At 43.0% G+C, this 18525-nt stretch overlaps 1 protein-coding gene across 1 annotated transcript in view; it reads right to left on the reverse strand.

Moving 5' to 3' along the window:
• plcl1 (phospholipase C like 1 (inactive)) overlaps positions 1 to 8862 on the reverse strand; it is a 145590-nt gene extending 136728 nt beyond the window's left edge. Inside the window, exon 1 of the mRNA XM_012971384.3 lies at positions 8478 to 8862. Coding sequence (XP_012826838.2) covers positions 8478 to 8612 — 135 coding nt within the window. The 5' untranslated portion in view covers positions 8613 to 8862. The remainder of the gene's footprint in view (positions 1 to 8477) is intronic.
• Positions 8863 to 18525: the final 9663 nt, after the last annotated feature.

Genomic DNA, 18525 nt, shown 5'->3' on the forward strand with positions numbered 1-18525 from the left:
GTTTCGGTACCAGTTGGGACCTTTCTGTATACACACACACAAACTCTATTACTCTTGTATAATTTAAAACAGAGAAAGGGGTGCAGGCACAGATGGGTTGGGATGCAGGGAGCAAGGAAAAAGACAAACAAAATAACAAGGTTCTTGTTTATCAAACTGCCTAGCGGCAACACAATACAATGCAGATGCAGAAGTAATTGTGAATAAGGTGCAGAATGCACTTTGCAAACTGAACTGATTTTCTACATTTTTCGCTGTTATGAAATGAGGCCCCAAGATTTGAAATATTGCAATTGCTAGCAGTGCTAGTCCTTGTTACGGAACCTAATATATAGAACAGAGTATGGAAATAAGTGTATAGGAATAATAACTGTAATCAGCAAAATAACAGAGCTCAGTTGCAGTTATCAGCAGCTGTAATCTCCAGGGGTTCCAAGAAAGCAAAAATTCTGTAAGGAAGAGGGTGGTGAGGAAGGCGGGGGAGCTGTGGAAGTAGAGAAGGGTTTGACACAGCAATACACCTCCACATAATCTGCTGTGATATTCTATTTCTGTATTCAATAAAACAACTTTGTAGAACTTTGCTGGAATATGCCAGTTATTTTATATCTTGGACAGATCTATCGGCCCTAGGGTTCTTGCCAATAATACACTACAAAGCTATCAAGCATGTGTTAACTTTGACTATGCCTGTCCCTTACTGTCTCAGCTGTGACATTACAGCTGGATTATTATTCATCAAGCTGCATTTATCATGCAGCAGCATGTAATGCAGGGTAGTATACTATTGTACAATGTATGCATCACATATAATGATCTCATGCAGATACCAAGAAAGGAAGTTCAGAATCCTTACAACAGTATGTTTACCATGGACACTGAAATGGGGTTATGAACAAACATGGTGTAAATAAGTCTCTGTGCAGTAGCATACAGCTTGTTAAAGCAACTGGGTCAATTAAAGTTGTGGAATTCCCTCCCTGAATCAGTCGTGCTGGCTGATACATTATATAACTTTAAGAAGGGGCTGGATGGATTTTTAGCAAATGAGGGAATACAGGGTTATGGGAGATAGCTCTTAGTACAAGTTGATCCAGGGACTGGTCCGATTGCCATCTTGGAGTCAGGAAGGACTTTTTTCCCCTCTGCGGCAAATTAGAGAGGCTTCAGATGCGTTTTTTTGCCTTCCTCTGGATCAACTAGTATGGTAGGCAGGTTATATATAGGCATTATGGTTGAACGTGATGGATGGATGTCTTTTTTCAACCCAGCTTACTATGTATGTTACTATGTTACTATGTCTTATGGGTTGCTATGGTTTACTGCCCTGGCACAAAGTTCACTGTGTTACTACAATGTTCCCTATAAATTTCCTTTATCTGAAGTGTGCAAAAAGTTATATTTTGAGTACACTTATAAAACCCTTTGTGCAGAGAGCAATGGGTGGGCCAAAATGGATAACTACATAATAGGGGGTCAGGGGCGTAAGTGCAAATGTGTGCCCCTCAGTGCTCACCTACAGAGCACTTGTGCCCCTAGGGTTGAAGCTCTCTGCACTGAGTGCTGGATGAGCAGCATCAGAAGATTAAATTTAGAAAAGTTAGCGGGCTGGGCCTCCTCCTACTATGTACCTTGTGCCATTGAATGACGCTCAAGGTAGGGGGCAAGTGGGGCGGCATATCCATGCATCGAGCTCCACTACATTAATACATCACAGGGCTGTATAAGTGAAGGAGGACACAAAATTGAGAGCAGAGGCCTACAGCTATTTGCACAATGCACCACTCAGTGGGCAAAGGGCAAAAAAGGCAGATTGCCTTTTTTGAACTTTGCACACTGTGTGGTGCATTGTAAATAAGCCTTTATATATCACACAAAATATCTGCAAACGCCACAATTTTTGCATGAGATTTGGCAACACTGATCTAAACTGTAACTGAATTAGCCAGTTTAGTGTTACAGATTCCTTGCCAAATACAACCTTGTTGACGAAATCTCAACTTACCTCCATTCTGAAAACAAGCCAGGTGACTAATAGTATGTGACCTCTAATATAACATTTTCAAGTGTGTGTGTGTATGTGCATACTTAGTGGCCAGCTGTATGAGATGTCTCTGGGAGGAATAAGTAGATAGAGGACAGTTCTAATTCTATATCTGTGAAATTTACATCAACAAAGATTATCTTCTTCATCTATTTATATGCAGAACAAGAGCCCGTAGTTTGGGTCAATTCCCTACACCAGTGCTGTCCAACTGGCGACCCGCGGGTATACCTTGTGCGACCCGACCTCTCTCCCTTTCCCATTATGCAGCCCTTCCCTACCTCCTGCTCTCTCTGCTCCTGGCCAAGAAAAGTGTTTTACCTTGTTATTTCTGACTTAAAAATAAAGGTAAAAACTAAGTAAGCTTTAAAGAAAGGTCTATGTAAATACAGCCATAAGCACTCACAGAAAAGCTGCAGGATTTCGTTTTTTTTTTTTTTTTATAGAAAAAATCTAAGGTGTTCAAGTACATGCTGGGAGTTATATGCTGTTATTTTTGGAAGTCACTGATGCTGGATGCAGCCATTTAATGATGGATGCTACTTTGCAATTAAATGTTGGGAGGTCAGTGCCTGTGATGCTGGATGTAACTGTGCCATTTAATGTTGGGCGGTCAGTGTCTATGATGCCAGTGATGCAGTTTGTGGTGCATGTGATACAGTTTGGCCTTAAAAGTGAGTGTGGTAAAATCAGCATGGCTTTAAGTGGTTGTGGTTTAAAAACTGGGCATGAACAACACTTGCTTCCATTATTGGCGCTCCACCACATAGGTCAGAAATGGGGTTGCCACCTGTCCAGTTTTGACCCGGACAGCCTGGTTTTCCCAAATCAGGAAAACTGGGCAGGATTCACTGACAATGACGTGGCGTTCAGCCAAACGCCGCATCATAGCCCTGCCCCGTGACATCACGGCCCCACCTCTTCCCCACCCTCTGTGACATCACCCACCGCCACCTGCTCGGCGAAGAAAGCCGGCAGAGGTGGCAACCCTAGTCAGAAAAATGACAACCCTTGCTACCACAGAAGTTGGACAGTATTGCCCTAAACTATTATACCCTTGCGCTTTGAAATAAAGAGTTAAAAAAAAAGTCTCTCCATGATCTGCCTTACTGCTTGTATAAAACAGGATTTTTATTATGTGTGGTTTTTGAATTATTAAGCTTTTTGTTTAGTAGCTCTCAAGTTTTCAGCAGCTATATGGGGCTAGGGTCCAAATTACCCCAATTATCTGCCAGGCACTGGTTTGAATAAGAGGCTGGAATATAATAACAATAAAATTGTAGCCTCACAGAGAAATAGTTTATAGACTGCCTACTTCTGTGAACCCTATTTTAAATCATAATCAGAAGAAAAAGGCAAATAATTCAAAAACTATAAAAAAATGAAGACCAATTGAAAAGTTGCTAAGAATTGGATATTCTATAGCATATTAAAAGTTTACTTGAAGATGAACTACACCTTTAAACAAAAAGGTTTAACTTGATGGATATGTGCCTTTTTTCAACCTTATCTACTATGTTACCAATGTAATGTAAAATAATAGAAAAAAAGTAAACCTGACAGTAGTGCTGGTAATAAAATATCACTTCTGTAAATCATTCATCACATTCATACACATGCTGTATTATCAGGCAAGAAAGAAACAGAAAATACACAGCAGAATGCCCAAGGATAATACACCTTTTAATCACAGCCAAACCTCAAGTCATTACCAACTGGAACATCAGGGCTTAATCCTTTAGGGTTATTAAATAAACCCTGTGTTGTAGTATTAATGTGAGGGAGGACTCTCTATTTAGTATCCAGTCATTCTCATCTCTACTAACATGAGAATGAGACAAGTATTTAGAATAAAATACCTAGATACAAATTCTTTCTTTTGTTATTTTAACCCGCGCCTTCTCACAAACTAGATACTCTCACGTATGAATGTATTTTCACAGAAAACTTGTCATTAACCCATTACTGTAAGCTGTTCATTTAGCTTAAATATTAAAAGAAATATTTTATATATATATATACATATATATATAGTAAGCACAAACAAACCGCACTCACAGGACTTGTATGAGGCAAAAAAATGGTGTTTAATTCAGCGTTTCAGCGTGGCTAATGCTGCCCTACGCCTCCTACTTGTGCCTGCACCTGAATGAATAGAATACGCTTGGGTGCAGGCACATGTAGCGGAAATAAGTATTTCGGCTACATGTGCCTGCACCTGAGCGTATTCCATTCATTCGGATGCAGGTACAAGTAGGAGGCATGGGGCAGAATTTTCGGCAAGTGTTTTTCCGCTTGCTGAAAATATCCGCCCTACGCCTTGTCTGGCATTAGATTCAAGCCACCTTCAGGTGTGTCCTAATTATGTTGTGTTAACCATGTGTACCCAAGCAGTACCTGGAGTTCTCTGTGTGCACCATTCCTGGACTTTAATTAAAAAAATCAATAAAAATAAATATATATACAGGTGTATATATATATATATATATATATACAGGCTGGAGTGACGGCACACACAGGATTTTCACAAAGGAGTCACAGGATCAAAAAAATGGAATAAATCAGAGGTTTATTGTGACCAACGTTTCAGCTCCACACAGGAGCTTTCATCAGGGATCAGCTCCTCTGTGGAGCTAAAACGTTGGTCACAATAAACCTCTGATTTATTCCATTTTTTTAAACCTGTGACTCCTTTGTGAAAATCCTGTGTCTGCCGTCACTCCAGCCTGTATACTCATTTTTTGCACAGTCACCCAGGTATCAATACTACCTCATGGTGTGCAGCTCTTCCAGCATTTTTGTATATATATATATATTCCAAAAATTCATAATTTCTCATTTTATTTGGTTTTAAAATTCGACTATACTCATTTTACAGAATATCTAATATTTACTAAAAAGAAAAGTCAAACAAATTTAACAAATTGCTGCTGCGACAATTCTAAAAAGTCAAGTTTTCAGACAAAACCAAGCAAAATTTCGAAATTTTCGAGACAAAGGAAAGAACTTCAAAGAAAGGGAAGGGACCTTTCCCATTGACTTATACATGAACTCGGCAAGTTTAACCTGGTGAATTGTGGAATTCAGATTTTTAGCCATTAAGACACATATTAAATTTCAAAAAAGACGCAGCAGTTGTTCTCTATGATTTTTTGCACTAAAAATTTGCTTCCCTTTAGGAATAAATAGAACATGCGTGAGTTTTTATGTATTAAGCTCTAAACTCATATTTTGATAAATCTGCTCCTTAGTATGTTGTAGAGCAGGGGTGGGCAAACTTTTAGGCTCAGGGGCCACATTGACTTTTAAAATTTGACAGACAGGCTGGGCCAGCGCCATCTCTGCTCGTCAGGTTTTGCGTCACTGCGCTTACATGTAGTCTTGACGCCAAGTCTCGCATGATGAGACTTGCGGAGTCGGGATTTCATGAAAGACAGAAGATTGCAGACTGTGGTCTCTGTTAGAAAAAGCGAGACACACCAATCCTCGGTGGGCCGGATTAAAAAGACCAAACGGCTGGACGTGGCCCGCGGGCTGTAGTTTGCCCACCCCTGTTTTAGAGGGTGATATTCTGAGACAATTTGTAGTTGGTTGTCATGTTTTATTATTTGTGGTTTTTAAATGATTTAGCTTTTTCTTCAACTCTCCAGTTTAGAGTTTAAGCAGCTTATCTGGTTACTAAGTTTAAATTACCCTAGCAACCAGGCAATGGTTTGAATTAGACTAGAAGACTAGAATATGAATAGGGGAGGGCCTGAATAGAAAGATAAGTAATAAAACATGACAATAAAACTTAACAATAACTATAGGTCAGTGAACCCCCATTTGAAAGCTGGAAAGAGTCAGAAGAAACAGGCAAATAACTCAAACACTATATACAATAAAAAATGAAGATCAATTGAAAGTTGCTAAGAATTGGCCAATCTATAACTAAAAGTTAATTTGAAAGTAGGGATGCACGGAACCGAATACTGGATCGGTGCATCCCTATTTAAAAGTAATTCTATTTACGTATGCCATTCTTTAAAGTGCACATCCCTAAAAAATATTTTCAGCGCATACAAAACAGGTAAGACACAATGGAGCCTCTTGCCCCTATGCAAAACCGTATTATTGGGCCCCCAGCCATCTCGAAATCACAGATGACCAAGACAAGCTATAAATCCAGGCCAAACATAAGCATTGCAGCATCAGCAGATACAGTAGCAGATACTTACTGATGTTTAAAAAAGAATTAAGAATAGTGCAAGGCAGTTTTATAAAGAGATAATTTACTAGAAAAAATGTGTTAGTATTAAACAATGTAAGTTTCTAAAAACATGAGCCTGAATACCTGTGCCTGTGTCCTGCTATCTACTGCATCTTGTATAATCCACAATGATTCCTCTTGTGTATGTTTCCTCTCATGTACTGAATATACAATATGGGAGAGTCATCTTAGCACTTTTTATTTATATTGCCTTTAATAATTCCTGTTATATAATCACTGTATGGAACAGTGAGTCCCATCCATGTAATATCTACTTTCTATGTTGTTCTTTCCTAGGGTTTATGTTATATATGATATATGGTACTATATGGTATGGCCAAGTCTGTTTTACATGCTGGGTGCAATGATCAGTTTTACAGATTCTATAACTGTAGTGCTAGTGCCAATACCTAGTGTCGCATTTAGAGTTGACAACAGCAGAGTTCATGCAAATTTACTGCCCTCGGGTTTTCATTTTTTTATTGTCTGCGTTAATATTTGCCAACTCACACTTATTTCCAAGCTCCAAACTGTTGTCTTGTAGTAAATTTGTTCAGCTGGTTGTACATGTTAAAATCCACTTACATGGCAATGTGAACAGATCTGTCCCTGATTTGAGAAATCAGACTGATCTGAACTTACGTGGGCCTAGGGAGACCCATCAGCATGATAGCATTTTCTAACCAGGCCAATATATATGTGCCTGATTTTGAAGTAAGGGTAATAAAGGTTAAAGGTAATAAACATAAAAAATAGACTAAAGCTGGCCATACATGCACGGATTATATTGTACGAAACCTCATTTTGTACAATATTCGGTGCGTGTATGGCAACTCGGCGATGCGACCGATATCACAGAAGGCTGCAGATATTGGGCGACTCGCCAATCGGGTGGATTAAAAGATTTGGATGGCACCCGAGCAAAATCGGCAGAAGGAGGTAGAAATCCTATTGATTCTACCATATCTGACGATTCAGCCCTGAACGTCAGTGGAGGGTTGGAACGATCTTTCGTTCCGATCGAAAATCGCCACGTGTGGCCAGCTTTACTATATACTGACAGTAACGCACCAGCCAGTGAATTCAGCTTTCCTTGTTCTTTAAAGTTTTTTTATAGCCAAAAGTAATTTCCAATGCCTCATCAGTCTATAATCTATAATTACTAAAAAAGGGGTCGCAAATTGAAAATATAATAATCTTCCCCTATTTGCAAGTTATGTATGGTAGGTTCAATGCAGAGTACACTAAGAACTTTTTTGATGTACTAGCCTTGTAGCAAAAATGCTGGTACCATTGTACAGTAGGTACTGTGCTGTGCTTTTCTCCCTTGTCTCATCAATCCACACCTGCTCAGCGGGGTGCCCTTTAGTGCCAATGCCCGGTATGCATTCATATTAAATTACCCCAGTGTATTTCTTGTTTAGCAACAGGAGTGAAACTGTATGCTTGCCAATACTCAAAAGCAACTTTCTGTATACACAAGCATGTAGTAACAACACTTAGCAACAGTCCAGTGGTGTTCAGTGCTTGGCATTAGATAATGGTCATTACTTAATGAGCAAGAAATTAAATAGAGGGCATATGATGTTACTCATTTCCTAGCATTAGCTTATACTAAACTAGCATGAATAGCTAAGCATGCAACAGTACTCTGGGCTGAAGTAACCTAGTACTTGGCACTGGGACAGATATGGTACTTGGTACCCCTTTTGCTACTGTAGCCAATGTTGGTCCTTCAATGATATTTAGAACGGTGGCATTTTGCAGACTGTAAGTTGGACTGCTAAATGTTGGGCAGAAATACTTGCCAGTATGCAGTCAGTAAGGCTTGGGCAGGCAGTATCACTTGGCAGTGTGCAGGCAGAGGTACCTTGCCCAAATATTAGGAATAAAGTGATACCTGGCAATGTGAATTAGTACTTGGCACAGGGGTAATGGTGCCCATTGATTTGGCATACTGTGGTACTTATCCGAGAGACTGCTAGTTACCTAATACAGAATATGCAATAAGGCATGGGGAAGACTCGCAGGATACAATGGGCGTAGCGTATTTGCTGTACTAATACCCAGGTATAGCAGTAACAGTTGTCTTAAGTCAGGCAATCTCAGCTCTATTAGACATTTGGGAGATGTCAGTGCCCACACACCCCCGGATTCGCTCAGTGCCCAATACTTGGCACTCACCTTGATAATACTGCTTCTCCGAGGTGCCGCCTTTGCCGCTTCCATCAGGCTGGCCTCGGTGACCCCAGTCCTGCGCTCCCTGCCCCGGCCATGCTCCGGGAACAGTTCGTACCCCCCGTCAGGCCCCTCTGCCATGGCATTCACTGCCCTGCAACTTCCATTCTCTCAGAGGTCGGGCAGAAGGTTGGGCGGTGATTCCGAGAAAGGTGAAGAAGAAGAAGAAGAAGAGGAGGAATGAGGACTCAGCGCTGCCAGCTGGGAAACCGGTAGATGTCGCGCAGGGAGAAGGCTACTCACAAAGTAACGGGAACAGCCCGATTTGTAAGGCTGGGAGCCCGCCGCGCACCGCAGGAGGGAGCCGGGTACAGCTGGGCGAGTCCCGGGATGGAACTCTGCTTCGATTCGCTCGTCCGTTCCGGAGCTGCGTGCTGATTGGTTGCTTCCTTTCTGAGTTGTAATGGGCAGGACTTACTCTGCTTACTGATTGCTCGGCTGCCAGCGGTGGGCCAAGCCAATGTGTGACAGTGCCATGTGCGGGGAAGGTGAGGGTGGCAAAGAGAGACCCCTATGGGCAGGTAAATGAGTGAGGTGTGTGAGGGAGGCTTATCCCTGGAACAGAGGGAAGCAGGGAGATAGTATAGGGACAGGTTGTGCTCACGTTCGGATGATTGCTTACAGAGGTAGGGAGGGAAGTATGATCGCACATAAATATTAAAAAATGTGCCCGCCAGGAAATTACAGGGAGCTTGTCTGTGGGGTTAAGTCTTGTTGGGTACAGATAGTGTGGCCCGCGACCCCCCTCTGTGTGGCCCCCCACCTGTCTGGCTGCTTTGATGGTTTACCCTTGTATAAGCTTTAAATGGTATCAGTACTGAGATTAACTGCCCCCCTGCATGGTTCTCACCTCAGATTCAGGCTGTAATCCCCCTGTATTGTTTAAACATGTAATCCCCTGTACTGTTCATACCTTTTAATCTATGCATTATTCACCCCCTGCAGTGTTCACACCTCAGGCTCAGGCTGTAATCACCCACATTGTTCAACTGTTCACGCCTCAGGCCTGTGTGTAGGCAGCATAGGGTAGGCAGAGTATGGCACATAGGCAGCATAGGGCAGGGAGGGTATGGCACACACAGGCAGGGTAGGGAAGAGTATGGCACATAGGCAGCATAGGGCAGGGAGGGTATGGCACACACAGGCAGGGTAGGGAAGAGTATGGCACACACAGGCAGCATATGGCAGGTAGAGTATGGCACACAGGCAGGGTAGGGCAGAGTATGGCACACACAGGCAGCATATGGCAGGCAGAGTAGGGCACACACAGGCAGCATATGGCAGACACAGGCATCATAGGGCAGGCAGAGTATGGCACACACAGGCAGCATATGGCAGACACAGGCATCATGGGGCAGGCAGAGTATGGCACACACAGGTAGCGTAGGGCAGGCAGAGTGCTACCCTATGCTGCCTGTGGGAGGTGAACCTGGCAAGGGTTTGTTCTGGGAGTTTGTTAGCAGTTGGAAATAGCCAGCAAATGGTCCCTAAGGTGTGTAATTATGTACTGGGGGTTGCTGTGCTTTCCACAGGGGAGGAGAAGTCATATGGATTTTAGGGTGTGTCTTAATATGACATAATATAATTCTTTCACATATGAATGATGGTTGATATCCCTGCAGTGAGGACCAAGCATTTGGGTTTTTGCTGTACTACCACCATTGTGATAAAATGGGAGTGGTTTGAGGTGGGTGTGGTTTAAAAGGGGGCGTGGCTTCCATTAGCGGCCCTCCACCATGTATGCGCGAGAAATTCTGGCCCTCGGCACCGCAGAAGTTGGACAGCACTGGTATAAAGGGTTGCTCATAGAGGTAGTCTATTGTTTTTCCTTAAGGATGGCCCCAGGAGGAGGTTGAGGGAGTGCCCAGTGTTTGTGGGTGGGATATGCCCAGTGTAGATGTGGCCAGTGAATGACCATTGCCCAGATGATTATATGTGTAGATGTACTAGGAGACAAGTCCCTACTGGGATCCGAAATAGGCCCTGGCATTTTAATTACACAGAGGCCAAACAGCCAGCACCCCCCCCCCCCCCCAAGACCAATAAATAGTGACTGTCTATCAGGGAATCTTAGCAGACACTCTGACATTTGGCAGACTCGCTGGGGCTAATTAGTGGGCCATTTTAGCTACCCCAAATATGTTTTAGGACCATAGGGGAGTAATCTGTTGCTGTTGGAACACAGGTTCATTGATGTAGGATATAGTAAAACAGCTGTTCCTGAAGCTCAACTTCAAAATTTAATCTACCTACCTACCTATATTGTTCATTTCTGTTAAAGGAGAAAGAAAGGTAAAAACTAAGTAAACTTTATCAGAAAGGTCTATGTAAATACAGCCATAAGCACTCACAGAAACACTGCACTGACTTCTCTGAAAAAAGATTTCTTGTGTCTGTAATTCATGTGCCACAGACACTCAGCTCTCTGCCCTCTCCCCTCTCCTGCTCCCCCCTCCCTCAAGAATGCTAAGAACTCACTCCCCCCCCCCTTAGGAATGCGGATCTGAGCCAATCGACAGGAGGCTGACTTATAGTCTAACTAACTGAGCATGTAAACTCGGTCTGGGTGTCTGTGCAGGAGTGAGGCATTATGGGGACTTTCTTTACACAGCTCAGCGTTTTTTCTTACTGTTTGGCTTCTGATCATCTGAACAGGTGAAATATGGGGAGACTTAAGGGCACTATTGAGAGAACTGAAGGTATACCTGCAGATTGAGATTAACTCTTTTTCAGCCTTTCCTTCTCCTTTAAAGGAAACAAAAAAAAAATATAATCTTGTAGGCAATTGTGAATAATATATGGTGCTGATTTCACCAAATTTCACCATAAATTAATACTGTCTGCAAAAATTGCCCCTTTATTGGAGCTCCCTATGGATCCTCTCTAGTCCCTGTTGTGTTTCAAATTTCTGCCAGAAGCACAGCAGGAGGGGAAGTAGCCATTCAAAGCCCTGCAGTCACACAAGCAATGACACGCTTCAGTTTCCTATAAGGTCAGCCTAGCTGCTGATTGGTTCCTATCCTACAGTGCTGAGTGCCGCTGGCCCCCCTGCACAGCCTGGCAAAGGAGAAAGCAGGGAGTGGAACCGACGAGCGGCCTAGTGGGGTTTTGGGTTTTTTGGAGCGAGAATGTCATTCTTCTGCACTAATCATACGTGTATGCCAATACATGAAGCATGCAATTGTATGGCCTGGAGTGAGCCATAAGAAGGGACTACTAACTAATAATTGTGGTGCATTTTTTTAGTGGTCTCTCTATACTTTACCTGATTTTGTTTCATCTTTTGCTTTTATTGTTCTGTTGAAAGTATAGCATTCCAGGTGGCTAATGGCTATGCCAAGGGATAGAGAAACTGCAGAATCAAAAAGCCCTGGCAGATGTGTCAACTGTTTGGCATATTTTCTAAGTTTCCTAGTTTGAGCAATAAGGGTTTGTGGCAGAAAGTAACAGGACAGGCTAGAGTGTAATGGACCATGATCAGGACAGAGGCGTGGTCATGGATCTCCAAAATTTCCCAAATCTACAGAAATGCTAGCATCTCTGTTCTGCTGCCATTGATTGATTTTATTTATGTGTGTGTATATATATATATATATATAGACTAGGTCATCAGACTCAGTGCAGCTCCACTCCAGTCTGTACGGATATATATATATATATATGTATCAGCACTTATCATCAACTATGGTTGCCACCTGTCTGGTTTTAACCCAGCCAGCCCGGTTTTCGGTAAGGGGCTGTACAGGTCAAAACTACCTGCCCGTTTTTCCCAATTTGGAAAACTGGGCAGGATCCACTAAGATTGACACAGTGATTGGCATCATGGCCTCACCCTCGTACTGGCGCGGCCCGCCCCTGTGAGGTCACACTCCACCTCCCTGCCAGGAGTTGGTGGGCAGGAAAGGTGGCAACCCTAACATAAACTGAGTGCAGTCCAAAAAAAAAAAGAGAATCTGTAGGCAAAAATAGGAATCCTCACAGTCAGGGAGTAATTATAAAATCAGTAAAATTTTTATCACAGGCACTATTGGTTTAGATAATATATTGTGTGAATAGACACACACAACCTTGCCCTTGACAATGTTACATAGATTAATTAGTGTTTAGGCTATTCCCCTACCAAAAAACAGATTCTAGTGATGCACTAATGTTGTGTGGTTTGTTGTTTCTTGCTGCTGAGGGATACACAGATTTAAAGGTCCTGCACTCCAAATTCCCTACCTACCTGTATATTTATACCAATATATTCCTGCCATTATTGGGAACTGCAGTCTTCACCCCTGACTTGGTCACATAGCAGTAAAGACAAACTTAAAAGCAACATGTCGGTACTTCCGGGAGGCGGGACTTCCGGGAGGCGGGCCCACGCAGCGGCCGCACTTTTAACGAGCTCCGCATAGCCAGAGCGAGAAAGCTTCCCACTAACCTCGCTCTTCATAATATTTGCAGCTCTGAAGCGGGGACCCAACAGTCTACACCACAAAAAGCCCTCGGGCTCACCGCAACGGACTCTCTTTCCCCGGAAGCCCACGGCCCGATAGCCGAACCGATCCGCCATACCAGCGGCGGCCATCTTACACCACGCGACCGAAAGTCACATCAAAAGGGAAATTCCCCATATCGCTGCCACCGGACCACCTGAGAGACCACAGAGACTGGCATCAGCAACGGGGCAGAAACACTGAAGCCCCCTGCCCGGAAACATCAATAATTAAAGCAGCGCCCCAAGTGAAAGCAATCACAGAGACGCAGTCCACACAACTTGGCGCCAAAACCACCCGACCAGGCCCCAAACCAAGTAAGCTACCACTCTCCCCCCGAAGTGAAAGCCCAATAACCCGCTGCACAAGAGGCCCCTAGGCTTACCTCAATCGCCATCTCCCTCCAAAGACTCTAGGCCCGGCAGCCTAACTGGCCTGACTTATCCCCGGTGGCTACCTCGCAACGCACATCCACATACTGCGCCATACGGGGAAAACCCCTGCTCCAACAATACTCCCACACCGGAGGGCATTGAAAGGAGTAGCGCTTACAGTGGGACAATAACACCTTAAACCCTCAGTGGAAAGAACTCCCAATGTAAACATTTTGATTCAGTCTGACATTAAAGTGATACTGACACGAAAAAACAACTTTTTAAAATATGAATCTACATAAAAAGTTGCCTATAGGTCATGTTGATTATTTTTTGCTGCTAGGTTTGCTTTTGTTAGTAATTGTTACTTGAAATCCCAAAACCTGACTGTTTTGCCAACCTGACTGTCCCTTCTCAGCCTGACAGTTACAGCTTCTAATGCTAACGGCCCCCTGCTGGACAAATATGGCAGCCCCCTCATAGAGGAACATGGGGGATCAGATAGGGAATGTAAAAGCTTGGACAAATACTTTTATGGCAAAATTATAAATAGCATGCAAAGGCAATGTTATGACAATGTTATAAAAAAGGTTTAATTTCTGGTGTCACTATCACTTTAAGGCTGTTCAGTCAGAACCCTAAAAAAAAAAAGGAAAAAGACAAAAAACAAAAAACAGGCCATTACCCTGTGTAATAACAAAAACCAACAGGAGAGGGTAAGGACACATACCATCCTAACCTCACCCCCCACACTACCCACAAGACTTTTGGGTACAGCAAGACACCCTCAGGGGGCCATTTCAACCCTCACACTCCAGGATAAAGACCCTGGTCTCAAAACTTACCCACCAAGCCCAACAGCACCAACAAACAATATAGGTGCAAACTCAGCAACTCAGCAAATTACCTACTCACTAACCATTGCATCCTAACCAACTACAAAACAAGGCAATACGGTGCCCCTTGCACTAAACAGAACCTCATCTCAAAAGTGGCAACACTTTATCCAACGCCACGCACATGACAACTACGTAACTGACCACATATTTAGTCAGAATCAAAGTAAACAAGCCGCAGCAACGAACCCACAGACTCTACTGATACAAAAACCTCTATAACTGTATTCCTACCCAATTTAGCTGCGTGACCCCTACGGTGTTTCCTGTAACGCCTCAAAGAGAACTCTAACTTAGAAGTGGTAACATCTGATTAAACGCCACCTACGTAACACCTATGTGACCGGCGTAAGCATACAATACCGCACTCTAACCTTCATCTCAACCAATCTCAAGGGGAAAAGTAGGTGGAAATCACCCACATCAGCCTCTATACTAACTACGTAACCTACCTCAAAACTGACGTCCACACGGTCATCCCAATCCAGACCAATGGAGAAATATCTGGGACACTCAACCTCACTCCCTCAACAGGGCAAGAAGGGGAAAAACAAAAACGCCAAAGCATCAGCTCCAGAAGCTTCTACATCCCCCCAACAAACCCCAGCATCTTCAGCCAGCCCACCAGAGCCCACGGACCTTATATCCACAAGCGACCTGGTTCACCTTCTAGCGCCCCTACTAGACCAAAAACTGGCAAGTATCAAAGAAACGCTAGACGAACTCTTACAACAATCATCTAACCAATCACAGCGCATACAAGAAGCGGAAGACAGAATCTCAACACTGGAAAATGACCTCACAAAAGCACAAAATCAAATAGATCTCCAACAGAGGCAAATCCTAATTCTCACAGACAAAGCAGATGACTTAGAGAATAGAAGTAGACGAAATAACCTTCGCCTAGTAGGAATACCAGAATCTATTAAAGGCAAACAACTGGAGGACCTTCTCTTAAACTGGCTGCCAGCAACCCTACAAATACCTCCAAACGACAGCCATTACCAAATAGAGAGATTCCACCGGATAGGCCCTCCGCCACGGGAAGAATCGTCTAAACCCAGACAGGTTATTTTCAAGCTACTAAACTATGCTGACAAACAAAAGATCCTGGAAGCATACAGGAAAACCAAAGAGCTCAAATATGAGACACACCGCTTCAATCTCTTCCAAGATTTTTCAGCCTTAGTCACTGCCAAACGGAGAGACTTTACCCCCATCTGTCGACATTTATACGAGTCAGGACACAAATTTTCTCTCCTATATCCAGCCAAACTCAGAGTACTGGAAAATGGGAAAATACATATTTTTGAGGATCCCCAGAAAGCAGCAAAACATTTCCGACTCCCTACAAATGGAGAACCAGCAAACAACAGTCCAAGCTCCTCACCTAACGACTGATCCGACCCAATCAAGCAACAAGATGGATCCTTATCAGAAGGGGCCAGCACCCCAACTAAGATCCCACCAACCCCATTCCTCAGGGTAACTTTGAGAAGTAAACCAAAAACCCTGACCAGAACATTCAAGCTCGACGCGAGCTGAGACTCACCCTGGGTGAAGTGACAGTGAAACGACTCTGGACAATCAGGGCTACAACCCCCCCCCTTTTTTTTTTTCCCCTCCCTTCCCCACACAGCCAAGTTCAAAGCCATACCCTCAGCATCTCTCACCCCTTAAAGGACCCATTTAGCTTGGTCCTCTTGTCGCTCAACCCCAACCACCCAACCCACCCACCCCCCACCTGTTTATAATAGTGCGGTATTTACTTATGAAACACATTCGCATATGTTAAATTTATTGTTTGTTTGTTTTATGTATTTTCTTAACACAGTTCACCGGTTCCCGAAAACAAAAGTATCCGGTATCTGCTCGCTGGGACAGAGCCGGCTACCCCTTCACGTAACCCAATTACTTTTTATCTCTTGGAAAAAAGGTATAGGATAGCCTTTAGATGGCGACTACTACAACCATCATACAAGACATTAAAATCTTATCCTGGAATGTAGGAGGTCTTAACTCCCCCCTTAAAAGGAGGAAGGTATTAGATAGACTGAAAAAAGAGAAACCCCACATAGTGCTACTCCAGGAAACCCACTGGCGTACAAAAGACAAACCATCGCTGAAAGATAACTGGGTTGGGGAATGTCTAGAAGCCTCGTACAAAAAAAAAAATCAGAGGTGTAGCAACCATCTTTAATAAAACGCTCAACTATAAAACCCTAAAAATTTATAAAGACAAACAAGGCAGATTCCTCCTACTCCAGATAGAAATAGCTAATATTAAATATACAATTGCTAATATATATGCTCCAAATGACAATAACCAACCCTTTTTTACAGATCTTATGCAAAGACTGGACTCCTGGGAGGCAGCACACATAATCTTCGGGGGAGACATGAACGTAACGTGGGACAGACTTCTAGACAACTCAGGTACAGCCCCTACACAAACCACGGACAAAGCCAAACACTTAAAAACATTATGCAAACACATAGACATCTATGACTCCTTTCGATATATGAATCCCACCTCAAAAGACTATACATTTTACTCGGGTGTCCACAAGACCTTCTCTCACATAGACTACATTTTCACCTCTCAATCTCTCTTGCCCCACATACAAAAATCCGAAATTAAAGACATAATAATCTCTGACCACGCCCCAATCTCCTTACATATACAAAACCCCCAGCCACAACCCCGATCCTTTAACTGGCGATTTCCCTCATACCTATCACATAGCGAAGATTTCAAACAGTATGTCAAGACCTCCTTAGCCAACTACATAGACGATAATCTTACCCACTGGGATAACCCCAATTTGTTATGGGCAGCCACAAAACCAGTCCTCAGGGGGCAAATCACCGCATACTTGGCATACCGCAGAAAACAATTTAACATCAAATACATGACCCTTCAACAGGAACTCTCTCAAGCCTATATACAACTGAAAAACCATAACAATAAAGAAACCCAAAACAAATATAAAGAGATAAAGAATCTCTTTGACACACTACTTACTGAGAAAGCACAACTAAGCCTAGACTATAAGCGCAACAAATACTTTAGATGGGGCAACAAAACAGGTAAACTACTGGCAAGCATAACGAAAAAACAAAACCTACAACCCCACATACATAAGCTTCAGGGAAAACAAGGCTGGATCACTGACACAAAAAAAATAACTGAAGAGATGACACAATACTTTCAATCCTTTTATGACTTAGAACAAGATAACCCTACAGAAGGGATCAAATTTTTACAGGAGGCACACCTAACAAAACTAACAATAGAAGAAAGAAATCTACTAAATGCACCTGTCACAGAAACAGACATTCAAACGACAATTAAGAAACTAAAATCAGGCAAATCCCCAGGCCCGGATGGCCTAAGCGCGGAATTTTACAAAATCCTTGCTCCAGAACTAACTCCATTACTCCTAGATCTATACAACAATACCCTACAAGGCCTCCCACTCTGGCCAGAAGCCAACGAAGCCAGAATAATTCTCCTTCCAAAAAAAGACAGAGACCCAACCAACCCACAATCATATCGCCCCATCTCACTCCTAAACCAAGATCTTAAAATTCTCACAAAAATTATGGCAGACAGACTACAACCAATCCTGCCCAGAATCCTATCTCCCTGCCAATTAAACTTCACAAAAGGACGCCATTCGGTCAAGGCGACACGACAAATCTTAGCCCTAATCTACCAACACAACATAGAAAAGCGCAAACATGGAATCTTGGTAAACCTAGATGCAGAAAAAGCATTTGACAGAATATTCCATGCCCATTTACTGAGAATACTTAAATTCCAACATTTTGGCCACCAACTACTAAAACTATTGCGAGCCCTATACTCTACCCCAACCGCCTTTCTCACGATCAACAACCTCAACTCAGACCGCTTCTATATAAAAAAAGGCACCAGACAAGGCTGTCCCCTCTCCCCTCTACTTTTCAACCTAGCACTCGACCCCCTACTTAGACACCTTAGACAAAACCCACTATTCCAAGAATTCACAACAAAACACTTATGCCATAAAATAGTAGCCTTTGCAGATGACATTTTATTATTCATCGGCAACCCCAAACAAGACATCCCAATAATCCTTGAGACTATCAACAGGTACACAACCTTTACAGGCCTAAAAATGAACTATGACAAATCAGAAGCCATAAAGCTAAGACACACCGCCACCTCTGACTGGACACATAACTTCCCCTTCAAAAA

This window comes from Xenopus tropicalis, chromosome 9, assembly GCF_000004195.4.
Source record: "Xenopus tropicalis strain Nigerian chromosome 9, UCB_Xtro_10.0, whole genome shotgun sequence".
NCBI lineage: Eukaryota > Metazoa > Chordata > Amphibia > Anura > Pipidae > Xenopus > Xenopus tropicalis.